Here is a 15,529-nt window from a genome sequence, read left to right on the forward strand (position 1 = left end):
CCCATATCCTTGGGAAGGAAGATGAGGACAGGAAAAGTAATGATGGCATTGGCGTTTCAATTATACATAGCTCGTAGCTCTCCTATCTTATGCAAATTCAGGGGTGGAACGGCTGCGCCATTTGCGCCATTTTGCGCCAGACGCATTTGTCTGCGCCATCCTGCGCCATGTTTCGGAAACTGCGCCACAGTCAATACCTCGCGCCATTATGCACCAAATTGGAAAGCGTGCGCCAAAAAAATTGTATTTTGTCTTGGTTTCGGTTTCTATCGACTCGATTGGCAACAATGATCGCGTTTAGCGTGGTCGGCCTTGCAATCCTTTTTTTCTCTTTATTCTCCCTGTGTATCCCGAGTAGGAAGTGTGCGAAAAAAACTCGGGGTTCGGATTCCAAGCGCTACACCACCTGCCTCTGGATTGTTATTCAACCATAAGCGGTTAAACAAGTCGGTCGAGGTAAGGTCGAGTCGTTAAGCGTCAGATTGCCTGAGGCTCCGAAGCCCGGGATCCGGACGTCAGTCAGTTGAAAACAAAGGAGCAAAAGATTCCTTTGAGCACTTCATCGTTAGAAGTTGGAACCGCATTCCTGCAAGATAAATCGTGATTTGATAGATCTGAAACGCAATCCGATCCGAAACCTTGCCGGCCAGCAGCTCTCACGCGAGCGGTAGATCTGCTCGGCATACGTTAACCTTGCTCCTGCTTATCGCTTCGAATACGATAACTCCGTTAATCGTAGTCTGCTGCTTCGATATTGAGTTGCACAATAGGATAAACTTGAATTTTGTTGCGATATTGAGTTGCGCAATATGAGAAACTCGAAATTTGTTTCCCTGTTCTTCCGCGCAACTGCACGTTCGTTGCTTACGCACGTCACGTGGTTCGCACATAAAATCACTCTGTCGAGGACGTGCGGACTGTGCGATAAGCGGTGCTGGTTTGCATTTTGAGCAGCTGAAAGCCACTCAGAAATTACCAAGGCTCACAAAGTTCCAAGTTTTCGCATCTGTTACACTGTTATCCCATCTGCCTAGGTCCCTAACCGCTCATGTTTATCTGGGCTGCTAAGCACAACTGAAATTGCCCCCGTGCTTGTCTAAGACAGAAGCTGGAGTGCAATGAAAACTGATCTGAGCTGCTCCTAGCCTGCTCCAGAGTGTAGTTTTAGCTGCTCCCAACCTGCTCCAAAACAGCTGTTTTAGCTGCTCCCGTGGCTGCTCCCAAGCACATTTCATGAGTTCCACCCCTGAAATTTGTTATCTTGTGATTTCCACGTCTACCGTAAGCTGTTGCAGTTCAAAGGCCACGCAACGCGGGAATTTGCCACAAAACAGACCCTTTCACAAATTTAGTCTGACCACTTTAAACACTGGCACTTGTGTGTATGCCACTCATGTCACACTAATGGTGGCCTTCTTATAACTGACAAAGGAAAAAGTTGAAAATGCCCTTAAACATACACTATGAGGCCTGTGTATTTCGGATATTATTCAAGAGGCCAAATGTTTAGGCGTTAAAAAAAGCATGTTCTAGGCACCAAAACTAGGCAGGCAAAACAATGTTTTAGCATTGTTTTGCATACATGTTTCTAATGTCGTATTTTGTCACCTGCTGTAGACCAGCGTGGGGTACAGATTGGAAACGAGTAGTGTTTTGCGAATATTCAAAATATTGAATAATACACTATTCAATACTCACTTTGAGATGGACTGCGATACAGCCGAGCCCAGTTATACCACGCTTGGGTATTTCAGATTATTGTTTATATCGAACAGTCCAAACATCCCCTTGGAAATTACATGTATTATTATACGAGAACTTTTTTTTTTTTTTTTTTATCAAACTTTTATGGCGGGGACGCTCGATATATAAAACGAAGCCTGGCCACCCGTTGCTTTCCTGTGATCCAATTGCGCCCCGATTGCGCTGGTGGCGAGCATATAGCATATAGCTCGCGTTGCGTGGCCTTTAATTCGATGTACCCAGGCTCGACTGTATTCATATTTTTCAAAGTGTTGATCGCAATGGGCTAGCCCCGTTGAGCGCGCTTCTTTACTGAGCATGGGGAAACTGCAGAAAAGCAACACCCGCGGGAGCAGCAAGCTCCATGGGTGTTACTTTTCCGCAGTGTATCGGTGCTTGTTAAGAAGTGCACTTAATGGGGTAACCCGCAGCGATCAACACCCGGGAAAGTATAAATATCACAATTGCGTGCTTGTGAGAAAAGCACACTTTCAATGTGGGATGGTGCATGCGTGCACCTAGTGTGTTTAGGAAGAAACGGAAACTTTGTGAATGTTGGTATCTACGTTGCAGTAAAGTTTTCCAAAATAATTTGTAGCTATTATGGAAGAGTATGCTTGGCAGAGATGGCCTGACGACCGGCGTTCATCATTTGTGATTCGTTTCTTTTATTTCAAAATCAAGATTGAAGAAATAATATTTGCATATTGCAAGATTTGTAAGTCCAGGTTTGATTTTAATTCAAATTCGTCATTTACTTGCCATTCCAAGGTATTGGACTTTGAGGTCGCACTTCATAAATATAGTAAGATTAAAATTAGCTTATGAATGGACAAGTGGAAACTTAGGAACAACCTTTGCAAGCTTAGCTGGGTTTAATTTAATTAAGCATGGTGCAACAGCACTGAAATACTTGAATTAACTATTCGGTATTCAATTCGAAAATATTCGGCCAAAACCACTATTCGCTTTAAATTCGCTTGGAACTCAAAATACACTATTCACACATTGACCAGAAACGAGTGCTGTGTCAGCACCCGGCAGGGACGTGTGTTGAATCACTAAGATCACGAGTCCCAGCTGAACGAGGAAGCAATGCTCGAGCCCAGTCCGTGCCTGACTCTAAAAATCCGGTAGGCGACCATAGAAACTCCAGCACTACGGCCTCATCATTTTAGGAAGTGTTGGTGGAGACGTCTCGTGTCATATACTTCCTCCTTGCTTTCAGCTTTGCCTTCCGCTACAACCCGGCCCTGCAGCCGCGCGCCCTCATCGTGTTTGGCTGCATCAGCAAGGGGGTGACAGACCAGGAGGCGAAGCAGCTGCTGCGGGTGCTGGTGAAGGCCCTGGAGTCGTTCCAGGACCTGCAGCTGATCGAGGCCATCATCATGGGCCTGACCCGGCTGCAGCCCCTGCTGCGCCTCGAGTCCCCCATCCACCGGGCCCTGTTCTGGGTAGCCATCTCGGTGCTGCAGCTTGACGAGATGGCCCTGTACGCCTCGGGGCTCGCCCTGCTCGAGCAGAACCTACACACCCTTGACTCGCAGGGCATGTTCGAGACGCCCGTGAGCTCCTTCTCTTTCCTCCTCCTAGTGGCTCGATCATCCATTTTGTAGACGCGCGCGAGTATACGAAACTTTTGAATATCGGTGTATTCGGTTCAAACTTTAAATCAAATTGGATCGCAGGGCATGTTCGAGACGTCCAAGAGCTTCTTCCCTCTCTTTGTCCTAGTGGCTCGTTTTGTAGATGTGTGCAGGTATACAAAACTTTCGAATATCAGTGTATTCTATTCGATTCAGGCTTCAAATCAAATTGTATCACAGGGCATGTTCGAGACGCCCGTGAGTTCCCTCCTTTTCCTCCTCCTAGTGGCTTGGTCAGTTTTGTAGATGCGCACGAGTATATGAAACTTTCAAATATCGCTGTATTGACTTCAAACTTCAAATCCAATTGGATTGCTGGGCTTATTCGAGATGCCTGTGAGCTTCTTTCCTTAACTCCTCCTGTGGCTCGATCCATTTTGTAGATGTGCGTGAGTGTACCAAACTTTCGAATATCGGTGTGTTCGATTTAAACTTTAAATCAGATTGGATCGCAGGGCATGTTTGAGACGCCCGTGAGCTTCTTCCCTCTCTTTCTCCTAGTGGCTCGTTTTGTAGATGTGTGCGGGTATACAAAACTTTCGAATATTAGTGTACTCGATTCAAGCTTCAAATCAAATTGGATCGTAGGGCACGTTCGAAACGCCCCCGAGTTCCTTCCGTTTCCTCCTCCTAGTGGCTCGGTCAGTTTTGTAGGCACGCGGGAGTATACGAAACTTTCGAATATCGGTGTATTCCCTTCAAACTTCTAATAAAATTGGATCGCGGGGCAAATTCAAGATGCCCGTGAGCTTCTTCCCTTAACTCCTCCTATGACTCAATCCGTTTTGCAGATGTGTGCGAGCATACACATAACTTTTGAATGTTGGTGTCCTCAATTCAAACTTCAAAATCAAATTTGATCGCAGGGCATGTTCGAGATGCCCGTGAGCTTCTTCCCACTCTTTCCTATTAGTGGCTCGTTTCGTTTTGTAGATGCGTGCGAGAATACAAAACTTTCGAATATCAGTGTATTCGATTCAAGCTTCAAATCAATGTAGATCGCAGGGCATGTTCGAGGCGCCTGTGAGTTCTCTTTCCTCCTCCAAGTGGCTCGATTAGTTTTGCAGACGCACGCTATTATACAAAACCTTCGAGTATCGGTGATTTCGATTCGAACTTCAAATCAAATTGGATCGCAAGGCATGTTCGAGACGCCCGTGAGTTTCTTCCCTACCCTCCTCCTAGTGGCTTGGTCGGTTTTTAAGATGCGTGCGAGTATACAAAACTTTTAAATGTCGGTGTATTCGATTCAAACTTCAAATTAAATTGGATCGCAGGGCATGTTTGAGCGTCCCGTGAGCTTCTTCCCTTTTTCTTCTTCCATTGACTCATTACTTTCTGTACACATGCACAAATATTTGAAACTTTCAAATATTTGTATATTTTATTTGAACTTCAAATCAAATTATGGCATTTGAATTCCTAATTATGTATAGAACAATTATAATTTTCATATTTTAAAAATTTCAGTTTTATTGAGTTTGTTTTTTCTGCACTTCTCCTATGGCACGGGTATGAGGCGAGGAAACAGCAGCTGTGGCTGCACTCCAGAGTCGTAATTTGGTGCTTTTTTGCATTGCATATATTAAAAAAGAGTGCAAAGAGTAGGGTGACCTGACGTCCCGTTTTGACCGGGACAGTCCTATTTTAAATGTGCTTTTCTGCTGTTCCGTCATTTTTTCTCAGTGAAGCCTCGCATCCCGTTTTCGGGGGAACGTGCGTGCATAGTTGCGAAAAGGGTGCTAAGCAAGTGGAAGAAATCTAAAAAAATAGATAATACATTTTATAAAAATAAACAAGCTATAAGAATGTTACCTTCCATAGAGTATATTTAGAGCTCTTTGTATGGTTCCATCTGGCAATAGGTTCTGTTCGCACAGACGCTTGTTTGGGGGACTTTTCTACCGTAAAGTTCCAAAAGAACGCCCACCCAAAATGCAGAGATAAATGGTCAAAAACACATGTTGACCTATCTTTAAAGATGGCACAGCAAAACTTTACCAAAGTTTAATGATAAGCACCCTGGCACTGGCCACAAACCACGTAACTCGGGAACTTGTACCACAGATCGCGGACGCCGCAACTTAGCGTTCCACGATCTGATAAACGTGCGGGAATTCGCTGCAAACTCTTGTGTCATGGGAAAAGATACCGCAGGTTGCGGATGCAGCAGATTCACGTTTCACGGTGTGAAGGACCCACAAAAACCTGCCGGGAACTCGCATCTCACGGGAACGAATACCGCAAATCGCGCATGCAACAGATGCAAGTTTTTTGTGCAATAAACATGCAGGAACCTGCTACATCTGCTACAAACTTTATAGGGGTTTTCATAGATCGTTTTCGCCGTCCCACAACGTTCTCTGCAACCTACTACGATGCCCGGAACTCTACAGTCAAGGCCATTGGCACGCAGGTGCAGTAGCAACTTCTTCGTTGCAGAGGGCTTAGCGGAAAGGGAAACACGGACTACGAAAACTCCTTTATGTCACAGGAACGGATACCGCAGATTGCAGATGCAGCAGATTCACAGCTTGCGGTACCACATACATGCGGGAACAACTGGCGTGTTACAGGAGCCGATATCGCTTGCGCAGATTGCGGACAAAACTGCGGGAACTCGCTATGAACTCGCTTGTCAGACGTGCCGGTGCAGCAAATCGCGCGGGTGATGAGATTCCCGTTGGACATGGCGTGACGTTCGACGAGAATTGGGGGTTGGGCGATGCTTCAGAATTTTTATGTTACAGATATTTAGCCAGAAAAACTGGATGGGCGATCTCTTGGGGGCGTGCGTTCTCTTGGGGCTTTACGATATAATGCTCTATTTGGCATGCTTAAGTTCTGTATAAAAATGAAGAAGAAAGGTGGTTGTACACCCAACTAATTGTGAACTTTGGGAAAGTGTACATTTGTATGGTGAACTGAATAGTAGCAGAGCTTGCTTTGTCTCATTTCGAAAAACATTTTCTCACTTCGATATAAATTTAGATCTGGCTCATTTTCAAAAAAAGAAAACAACCTCCTAATTTTATGAAATAAATGAATGCCAAAATATGTGTGCAGGCTGTCGTCAACCCAGAGCTGCTGCAGTGACAACACCGAACTTGGGAACCCAAAGCTGGGTTCCCAAGAATTCTGAGAATTCCTGGAGAACCCTCGTGGGTTCCATGAGCCCGCAAAAATTCTCGACAGTCCTTGCCCCCGAGTAAAGCGTTTTTCCCCTTTGAATTTTCTTCTAGCAGATCTGAGCCATTCACTGATATGTAACTATTTGCCAAACACTTTGTATTATGAAAAGAGACAGGTGAGATGTGCAAAGTTTGGGAACCAAGGAATGATGATGATGATGACTGTGCAGAAAACCCTGAAGCACATCATGATGAGCACCCGGGAGCCCTTGGAGTGGCACTTCAAGCAGCTGGACCACTCGGTTGGACTCAGCTTCAACTCCAGTTTCCACTTTGCTTTGGTCGGGCACCTCCTTAAAGGTGGGGGCCCCTTTCGCTCGCCGTGCAACTCTGTTGGCTTTGAAGGATGTGCGAGCTGCACTAGGTTGTTGTGAAAGTAGGGGATGGTGGAGATCTTGTAGTTCACGGGGAAAGACGGGGCTCGAGAATTTATATGGAAAACTTCCAGCCTTTCCACTCTGGTGAAGAAGGAGGGCCAGCGAAGCTGTACTATGGTGGGAATGAAGTAATGGCCGACCGCAAGTTGGTAAGCCAGAGTGGAAAGGCTCGAAAGGTTGCTGCCATCTATGAGCGACAGCGGCAACCAGACAACCGGCAAGCCGGTTGTCTGGTTGCCACCATTGTTCATAGATGGCGGTAGCTGTCCAGAGTTTAGTGTCCATTTGTTTGCTGGCAGACACGATCCTGGAAAAACTGGCCCTTAACAGCTCCGCTGTAAAAATTCAGGCCGCAGTGCCGTCAAAATCAAACTTTTTTAAAAGAAAGATGCCCCCCAGTGCCCCGAGAGATGGTCCATTGCAGATGACCCACCTTCCCAACCCTCGAAATTGCGTTACCTTTGTTCGGACAATATGTACGATGGGGTAGGCAATAGGAGTTTTGATACAAATAGCGACCATTCTTTTGACAGCATGGAGGGATGTAGGCTGGAGCGTACAAGAAACCAAGCTAATAATATGACATTTTTTCTCTTGACTTTTTTTTTTTTTTAGTTGAATGCCAAAATTTAGGGCACCATCTGTTTTACATTATTTGGCCCCTAGGGGGTTATAACTATAATCGTTCATTAGACGGAAAAGATTTTGTTGTCTGCGAGAGCGAATTCGAATCGAATCAGGCCGAATCACTTAGGCCTGTTGGCGTACGACAGTGAAACGCGTCATTAGGTATGCCCCGGTCATTTTAAAGCCCAAGTGCCTGAAAATACCTTTAATGTTTTTTTTTATGTTTCTTTTCCTTGGCATGCATGTTTTCGTTCTAGTGGCTGACACTGGTTGGCCGTGACTCGGCAATATTTCCGTTGTTTCAGGCTTCCGGCACCCCACGGCCACGACTGTGTCGCGGACCGCACGGGTCTTGAGCATGCTTCTGGGCATTGTGGCGAAGCCACACAAAAGGTAGGTTGGCACCTTGGTCCTTCGGCGGTCAATTTGGTGCTGCACCATCACTGCACTTGTCATTGGTACAGTGTTCTAGAAGGGGGAGTAGTGGCAAAAGCAAAGCAAACATTGATGGGAGACGCTACACTGAAAAAAGCGGACGGCCGCCTGTTTTGCTGCAGTTGACAACTGGAGGAGAAAACGGCCGTGTCGGTTGGTTCTTCTTGCGTTAGCAGCCATCAGGGGCTCTTGGCGGACGCCACTTGTCCAAATGATTGGATGTTTGGATGTGCTGATCACTCCAAAGCATCACCTGCTGAAGTGATGGCATTTTATGTGGCCACTAGGCTGCATTTCTTTGTTAAGTCACTCAATTGTGCCTAAGTACGGCAGCATGAAGCGGCAAAATACCCGAAGCTCAATCAGTCAATCCGTGTAGCTTTTTCGCCCAGTTTTGTTTTCGGAAGTATCTGTTACTTTCAGTACCTTCAGCGAATTCTGCGCTGAGAAAAGAGTGTTTGCGTCAGGCAAACACCATGTTAACACACACACACAGACACACACACATCACTCCGTTTTATAGTATGCATAAAGTCGGATGCAGCTCTGAATGTACATGTTTTTAAGATAGTTTCTTTTTTTATGGTGCATGTGAGGCAGAGCTTTCTGGCTCAATATAATCTTCATGAAGAATTAAGCCATTTTCTTGAACCGTTGGAAAGTGAAATTGTTGGAATTTTTCCCCCTTATTTATTTGGTCATGTTCTTAGCAGCATTTATTTCTAAGTCGAAATAAATGTGTGTTTTTTATAGTCAATGAGGAAAAAAATCGGGATATCTTTTTAATAAAATAAATCAGATTTTTTTATTTGAATCAAACTTACGTGAATTAAATCTCTTCAGCTAGAAATTAGTGACTTTTTTTTTCTAGATTTGTGTGTGTGTTTTTTAATGGATGCCTGATATAAATATTTTCTGCTTGATTATTATTTACTTCAAATACAAAACAAATACTCATGGGAACCACACTGATAGTCAAACAATAAATTCAAAAATGTTTTCAGTATTGTTTTGGGGAAAAGTGTATGATTTAATTTATTATCGCCAAATCGGTGCGGCTTAAATCCTTATAAAGACAAATTGGTGCAATTGAAATAATGATTCAAATCAAGATTTAAATTAACTGGATTTTTGTTATCCACCCTGTTGTGGTACATTTATATCAAATCATGTAATGGAATTCACTGTTGTTTTCTTGCTATGGCAAAACAAGGAAGGAAGTGTTTTCATTGGGAGTTATGGCTGCAGATTGGTAGAATAAATTTAAGAACATAATCAATAAACTTCTGCATATTTGAACTGTGAGCTGCTATGGAAATCAGGCAAAGCTTGAATTTCTTTCCCCAACTTGCAAGCCAGTCCGCCAGTAAAGGGCACAACACTAAAGTAATTTTAATGGATCAGTAGTTTTTATTTATCGGGCAGAAGTAAACTGAAGAAAAATACCAACCGTGTTTTTCTCTCCGCAACAATAAACTGCCCATCACCGAACCCTCAATCTACATCGGAATGGAAAGCTAGCCGTTGGGATCTGATTTCCTAACTGAGCGTATAAACTTCAAGAATGCATGAGCGTGAATAGCGTCTGCTTCTAGGAGTGGACCATTTTTTCATAGAAAATTTCTGGACATTGCTCATAACTCATATAGCGTCTAATTCTGAATCTTAGCACCGTCTCTGAATCTCTGGAGCTACATTCGGGTGGAGACTGAGCTCACTGAGCTTTGCCTATAGTTTATTTTTGTTGTGGCTGCATAGGCGTGTACTGTTTCAAGCTTGCCACTTGTGTCGTGCTGAACACAGAGACACACGTCGCCACTGCATGACACCTTCTAAGCATTTGCAACACTCTTCCGTTCAGTGTGACGACCGCAGAGCTGATAAAATGGTATTTAAAATGGTGTGCTGTCATAAAAACATCACTATAGTCGGTCACAGGTCAAGAACGAAGTGGAAGCTCCTCCCACCTCTCTCCACTTTAGTAGAGCGAACGCTGGAGAGGAGGCGACCTCCTCTCCTCGGTTCGCTCCGTTGAAGTGGAAAGGGGTGAAAGGAGCTTCCACTTCGTTCTTGACCTGTCGCCGACTATAGGTAGGGCTGCGAGCAAGTAGCCGACGACCCATCTTGCCAGAGCCACTGCTCGAGGAAACTATGCCAGCACCACACAGTGGCATCCGCTTTGAAGGCCTCACGGAGGACACACCACATTTGCCTCTGCACCCCTTCTAGAACACTGTATCATTGGCAAGGCGGCTGTGCTGATGACCCTAATGTTCATTCAGTGTTACTTTGCCTTAGTTGGAACTTGATTGCCACATAATCATATTTCACATTGTTCGTGCTATGAAAAATTTTGCTTTTAACTTTTTTAAGAGCTCTCCTTGGAAGTAATGCTCTTTAATTGGGCCTTTTGTTTTAGATTCAATAGGCCATCCTTGATACTGTTTGAAACTAAAAATGGTCGGTACTGTCAAGACTGGTTGTTACGAAGTCGGTTATAACGAAATAGCGGCTACAGCGAAGCGATCACGCTTTCCCACTCCCCTTTGCACTTCGTTACCCAAAGTCGGTTATAACGAAATAGCGGATATAGTGAAGTGATTTCCGATTCCCGTCTACTTTGTTATAAGAGGTCTCAGCAGTAGTAGCAGGTATAACTTCGAACTTGAGAGAGGGTGTGGACTGGTTGCAGATAAAATTGCTATTTAGTATTTGTGTAAGCTTTAGAGGGTCCACCAGACCAAAGACACAAATGGTTTGCAATATATCTGCTATAGAAGCATAACTTTGGAGGATCTCTTTTTTAATTGAAAATATAAAAAAAAAAGGAAAGGAGAAGTCCGAACTCCTGTGTTGTGAGCAGATTTTTTTTATGCTGTGTGCTAAAGTTGGGGAAGCTAACAAGGTTTATATTTTGTTTCTGTTTTCCTTGCAGAGACAAGTTCGAAGTGAGCCCTGAGAGTGTGGCATATCTTGCAGGTAAGTGCATTTGCGACACTTCAGTTCTCGCTGAAAACCATTGATCTTGACCCATGTGTTGCAGACCTTTTTTAACGTAATATTTAAGGGGCACTGACAGGTCCAAATCATATTTATTTTTATTATCTGAAGCACTTGAAAACAATGCCTGGACATTACCCTCAAAATTTGAAATTTGGGAACTCAGTATTTGTAAAGTGAAAAAACAATTTCCAAAAGCAGAATTTGAAGTTCCCCCACGATCCTCACAGGTGCAGTGACGTCAAAGATTGAGTTGTCCTGCAACTCGAGTTTCTCTCACACCTCCGTGTCGTGTTCGCCCGTGTTCCGCGATCAACCGCTCCGTGTGTGCCGCCTATCGCTGTGAGGAGACGACGGTTCACTTTCTAGTTTGAAGTTCTTTTAGGGCTCTTTCAGCAATCTCAAATTCTTTGAAACGGTATGAGGTCCAAGAGAAAGCGCAGTGGACTTCTGTGAGTGACGCGAGGGGCCACGTCGTTCCGGTTCTGCGTGAAAGGCTGCCCCAGCGGAGTCGCAACCGAAATTATGGTACACAGACACCAAACCCAGTTGTTTTGACCACTTGACGACTTCCTTTTTGAAGTCTGAGAGGTCGTCGGGCACCTAAAAAAGAGAACTTCGTCTGATCCCCCACTCACCGATCATCCTCAGTGCTGTGTGCATCGAGCGCCGCCATGTTTTTTGGGGGAGGATAAAAAGCCAGAAGGCGACATCACTTCAAACTCCGATTTTCGTTATTTCAAAAAGAAGGGCGTAGTGCATTCGCAGTTGCGTTAAAAAAACATGTTTTACAAATGCTGTTATTAAATATTATAGCATGGTCGCTTATAAAGCTTCTAAATTTCATAATCGAGTACGCCACAAGTAAAAAAAAGCGAGGAGGTGAGGGGCAGGAGAGAAGGGTGCCAAAAATAAAAAGGGTGCGTGCGCTTGGGGAAATTTTTTTTTTTGTGTGTTCTGGTATTTTTTTGCATGTTTGTGACTACAACTTGCTTCATTTTTGACAACAAAAACACATACAAACTTATGGGTGTCAGTGCCTCTTTAAAGCTTTGCTTTATTCTATACTTGCGTGACAAAGCCGTTTCTACGTCCATGCAATCGGGAAACCAACATCATAGATTCTCTGAATTTCAAAGAAATAGGGAAGCTTGGTAACATGAGAGGCTAGCAAACAGTCCCTTGACATAGAATCTCAATTTTTGATTTATGCAAAAAAAACTATAACACGAAGGAAAAATAGATGTTCACCTATCATGGTTGCTTCTTCAGTACAAAGTAACTAGAGTTGAAAAACGGAAACTCTAAATTGCAATGGTCTAACCACCCTTCAAGTGCTGCGGGAAAATGGCACCCTCATCACTGCCCCGCAAACACTGCCTTGCCGCACGCAGCACACCTAGCTGAGGGAGAAAAGCACTCAGCAAAGCTAAAATACCCATTGTAAACGATTTATAAGAATGTAACCATAATCATTCTGAACTAGACCAAATTTAATATGCCTATTTGATTCCAAGTATTAATATCGGTGTTAGAAACTTAAAAGCATCTGCACCCGTATGACCAATAACAAAGCAAAAGGGTGATTGACTCCCGACAGGCATGGTTGGAAGGCCGAGCTGTCACGTGTGTTGTTCCCTCGCAGCACTGGTGTCGGTGTCGGAGGAAGTGCGCAGCCGGTGCCATTTGAAGCACCGGGTGGCGACGCGGGTGGCTTCGGAGGTGCTGGCACGCACCCCGCCCAGCCCGGTGCCGCCTTCCTCCTCCGCCTCCACGGGCTCCGTGGCCGGCGGGGCGGGGCCCCCCGCGGGCACACCCCTTGGGGGCGCGGCCCTGGGCCCCTCCCCCCAGGGTGGCGGGGCCCCGGCCTCCTCACCCCTGGGCAGCAGTCACCAGCTGCACCCTCTCGGGGCGGCAGGGGGCGCACCCTGTGCCCCCGGTCGCCGGCAGAAGTCCTGGGACCTCCTGGACCAGAATGCCCTGGCACAGGCCAGGCTGGTCAAGCAGGGGCCCCAGCAGCAAGGACAACAGGTGAACAGATCCTTTGTTTCTTGGTGCACGGCGGTAGTGTAGGCTTCCTTTGCCGTGCCTTGTGGTGCGTTATATGTTTTTTTTCTGCTTTTGTTCAAGCCTAATGTCATTTTCACTTTCATGCATTGTTCTTAGTCTCGCCGCTTGCCTGTCAGTTAAGACTTCATTAGGCCGTGGTGACCACGAATACACAGGGTGCCCAATTTTTACCAAGTTTCTGATGGCTTTCTCAGGTGCATGTGGAACTCACGGAGTTCCAAACGCAGAAAAGACTAGAAACAGGAACCAGACGGCCACTCTTGGCTCTGCTTTATTGCAAGAAGACTAGGAAGCTCGTCAACAGCACTTGAAAGTCGTTCGCATCGCTCGTCATGTGCCAGTGCTTGGGGTATAGCGACGAAGCTAGCAGTGGCGAGTTTATTGAAAATTAAAGGGGGATGATTCTTGCGGAAGCGTTCGAAGTAGGCAGAATGGGGAGAGGGCTTAAGGGGGGACGCGGGTCCTAAAAATGCAAAAAAGTTCTTTTTTCAAAAATCCCGTATTTGGGTGCCTTACATATCCAGGCACCTCTGTCCGAAATATTATAGCGTAATTCAAACTCAAAGTATAAAAAAAAAACGATAATTACGTCGCGCGGAACGCGCCCAAAATCTTCCCGAAAGAGGAAACCGACGTCGAAATGCGCGCCCTCCGCGCTCCGCCGGTGCGCGCCCGTTCGCGGCAATTTTGGTCTCGTTCGAAAGCTTGCTTCTTTGTCTACATTTTTGGCGCCACTAAAAATGGCGTCCACCCGGGGAAAGCACAGAATACCGCGTTTCCCCGGAGAAAGAAACCGAGCTAGCGATTGGCTAAGGAGCACGGGCCGCAGCGAGCGCTGTCGCTATTGGCCGAAACGCATGCCTCCTCTCCTGAAATATGTCATTCTCCTCTCCCTCCTCTCCTTCCTCGCGGCGCGGAAGGAGCCAAGACGCCAAGAGGTCCAGCAACGCAGTTGAGATCGTTGTTTGTCGTCTGCTAGCGGTTGCGTTTTGGCTTCAAGCACGTTATTTTTCGGCGTCCGCCTGCTTCGTTTAGCACGACGTCTTTAGGAGACATCGGTAGCGATCGCGATGCCTAGCGTGAAGCGTTCAACGCAGCGTGCGTACGGCAAGCGGAAGCGTCGGGCGTGGAACAAGACGACTTCGCTCGCATCGCCAGCCGCGTTGCTTGAGACGGACATGCGGCAAGTTCAGCTGCCAGCAGCTACATCGTCTTCCGTGATGCCCGCCCCTGATGTGAGCAATGAAGGAGACGACGGCTTCGGCCCTGGTCCGTCACGACTCGACTCGCATTTCTACACGGCAAGCGAAACTGCCCAACGTGCGGCGCGGGCTGACGAGTTGAAGAAGGATTTGGCCGCGAAGTCTGCCACGCAACGGAAGTTCGACCTCCTCAATGTCTCGGTCGAGGATGAAGAGACAGATTCCGGCACGCAGTTCGTGATCGTCGATTTGAACGTGCTGAACATGTTCTTCGCGAGCACCAAATGTGGGCAGTGCGGATTGGCCGCGCCTACGCTCGAGAAAGCCAAGGAGAAAGAGTACGGGCTGGCTGTGAAGTTGGTGCTGACGTGCCCGTCGTGCGGCTTCTGCGAGAAGCATTTTTCGTCGCCCAGAACTCAAGGGGAGGCACGGATTACGCCTTTTGAGCTCAACATGAGAGCTGTGAAAGGGATTCAGTCCATTGGAAAAGGGTCCACTGCGCTCTCCGACTTCTGCGCGGCCTTGAACGTTTCTCACAGAGGCCTTCACCATAAGACGTTCCAGCACCACTTGCCGACAGTGATGCAAGCCTGTGAGCTGTCAGCAGCAGCTTGTGAAGCAGGAAGTGTTGAAGCTGTGAGGACCCTCTATGCAGACTTTCTGAACCTTCCGAACAACATTGACGTCATGTATGATGGCACCTGGAAGACGCGGGGTCGCACGTCTCACATTGGTGTGGGCTGCATCGTGGAGCTATACACCGGCCTGGTGATCGACCACATCGTCCTCTGCAACCTCTGCTTGGGATGTTCACTTGGCCCAAAGCCCGAAGAGGAAAGCTACAGTGCGTGGTTGGCCGAGCACAAGCCAGACTGCAAAAAGAACATAGACTGCAAGTCGGGGCGAATGGAGGTGGAGGCAGCACTCATCATGTTCAGAAGGTCCTTTGAGAAGCATGGTCTGCGCTACACAACGGTCCTCTCTGACGGAGACAGCAGGACGCATCATGCTCTTACAGATGAAGCTGTCTACGGGTTCGTGGATATTGAAAAGAAGGACTGCCTCAACCATGTCCACAAGAGGATGGGATCAGCCTTGCGGACGCTTGTTGACAAAAAAAAGGCTCAAGGCGAGGTGCTCGGAGGAAAGGGCAGGCTGACACAAGACAGGATAAAAAAGATAACCAACTACTATGGTTATGCCCTTCGGAGCCACAGCCACGACGTACCTGCGATGCA

At 46.4% G+C, this 15,529-nt stretch overlaps 1 protein-coding gene across 1 annotated transcript in view; it reads left to right on the top strand.

The window, feature by feature from the left end:
- LOC115320979 (neurofibromin) overlaps nucleotides 1-15,529 on the top strand; it is a 121,168-nt gene that overhangs the window by 87,788 nt on the left and 17,851 nt on the right. Inside the window, exons 45-49 of the mRNA XM_040216203.3 lie at nucleotides 2,972-3,308; nucleotides 6,751-6,880; nucleotides 7,890-7,977; nucleotides 10,955-10,998; nucleotides 12,665-13,050. Coding sequence (XP_040072137.1) covers nucleotides 2,972-3,308; nucleotides 6,751-6,880; nucleotides 7,890-7,977; nucleotides 10,955-10,998; nucleotides 12,665-13,050 — 985 coding nt within the window. The remainder of the gene's footprint in view (nucleotides 1-2,971; nucleotides 3,309-6,750; nucleotides 6,881-7,889; nucleotides 7,978-10,954; nucleotides 10,999-12,664; nucleotides 13,051-15,529) is intronic.

The sequence above is a fragment of the Ixodes scapularis genome, unplaced genomic scaffold (genome assembly GCF_016920785.2).
Source record: "Ixodes scapularis isolate PalLabHiFi unplaced genomic scaffold, ASM1692078v2 PGA_scaffold1__304_contigs__length_218370807, whole genome shotgun sequence".
NCBI classification, from domain to species: Eukaryota; Metazoa; Arthropoda; class Arachnida; order Ixodida; family Ixodidae; genus Ixodes; species Ixodes scapularis.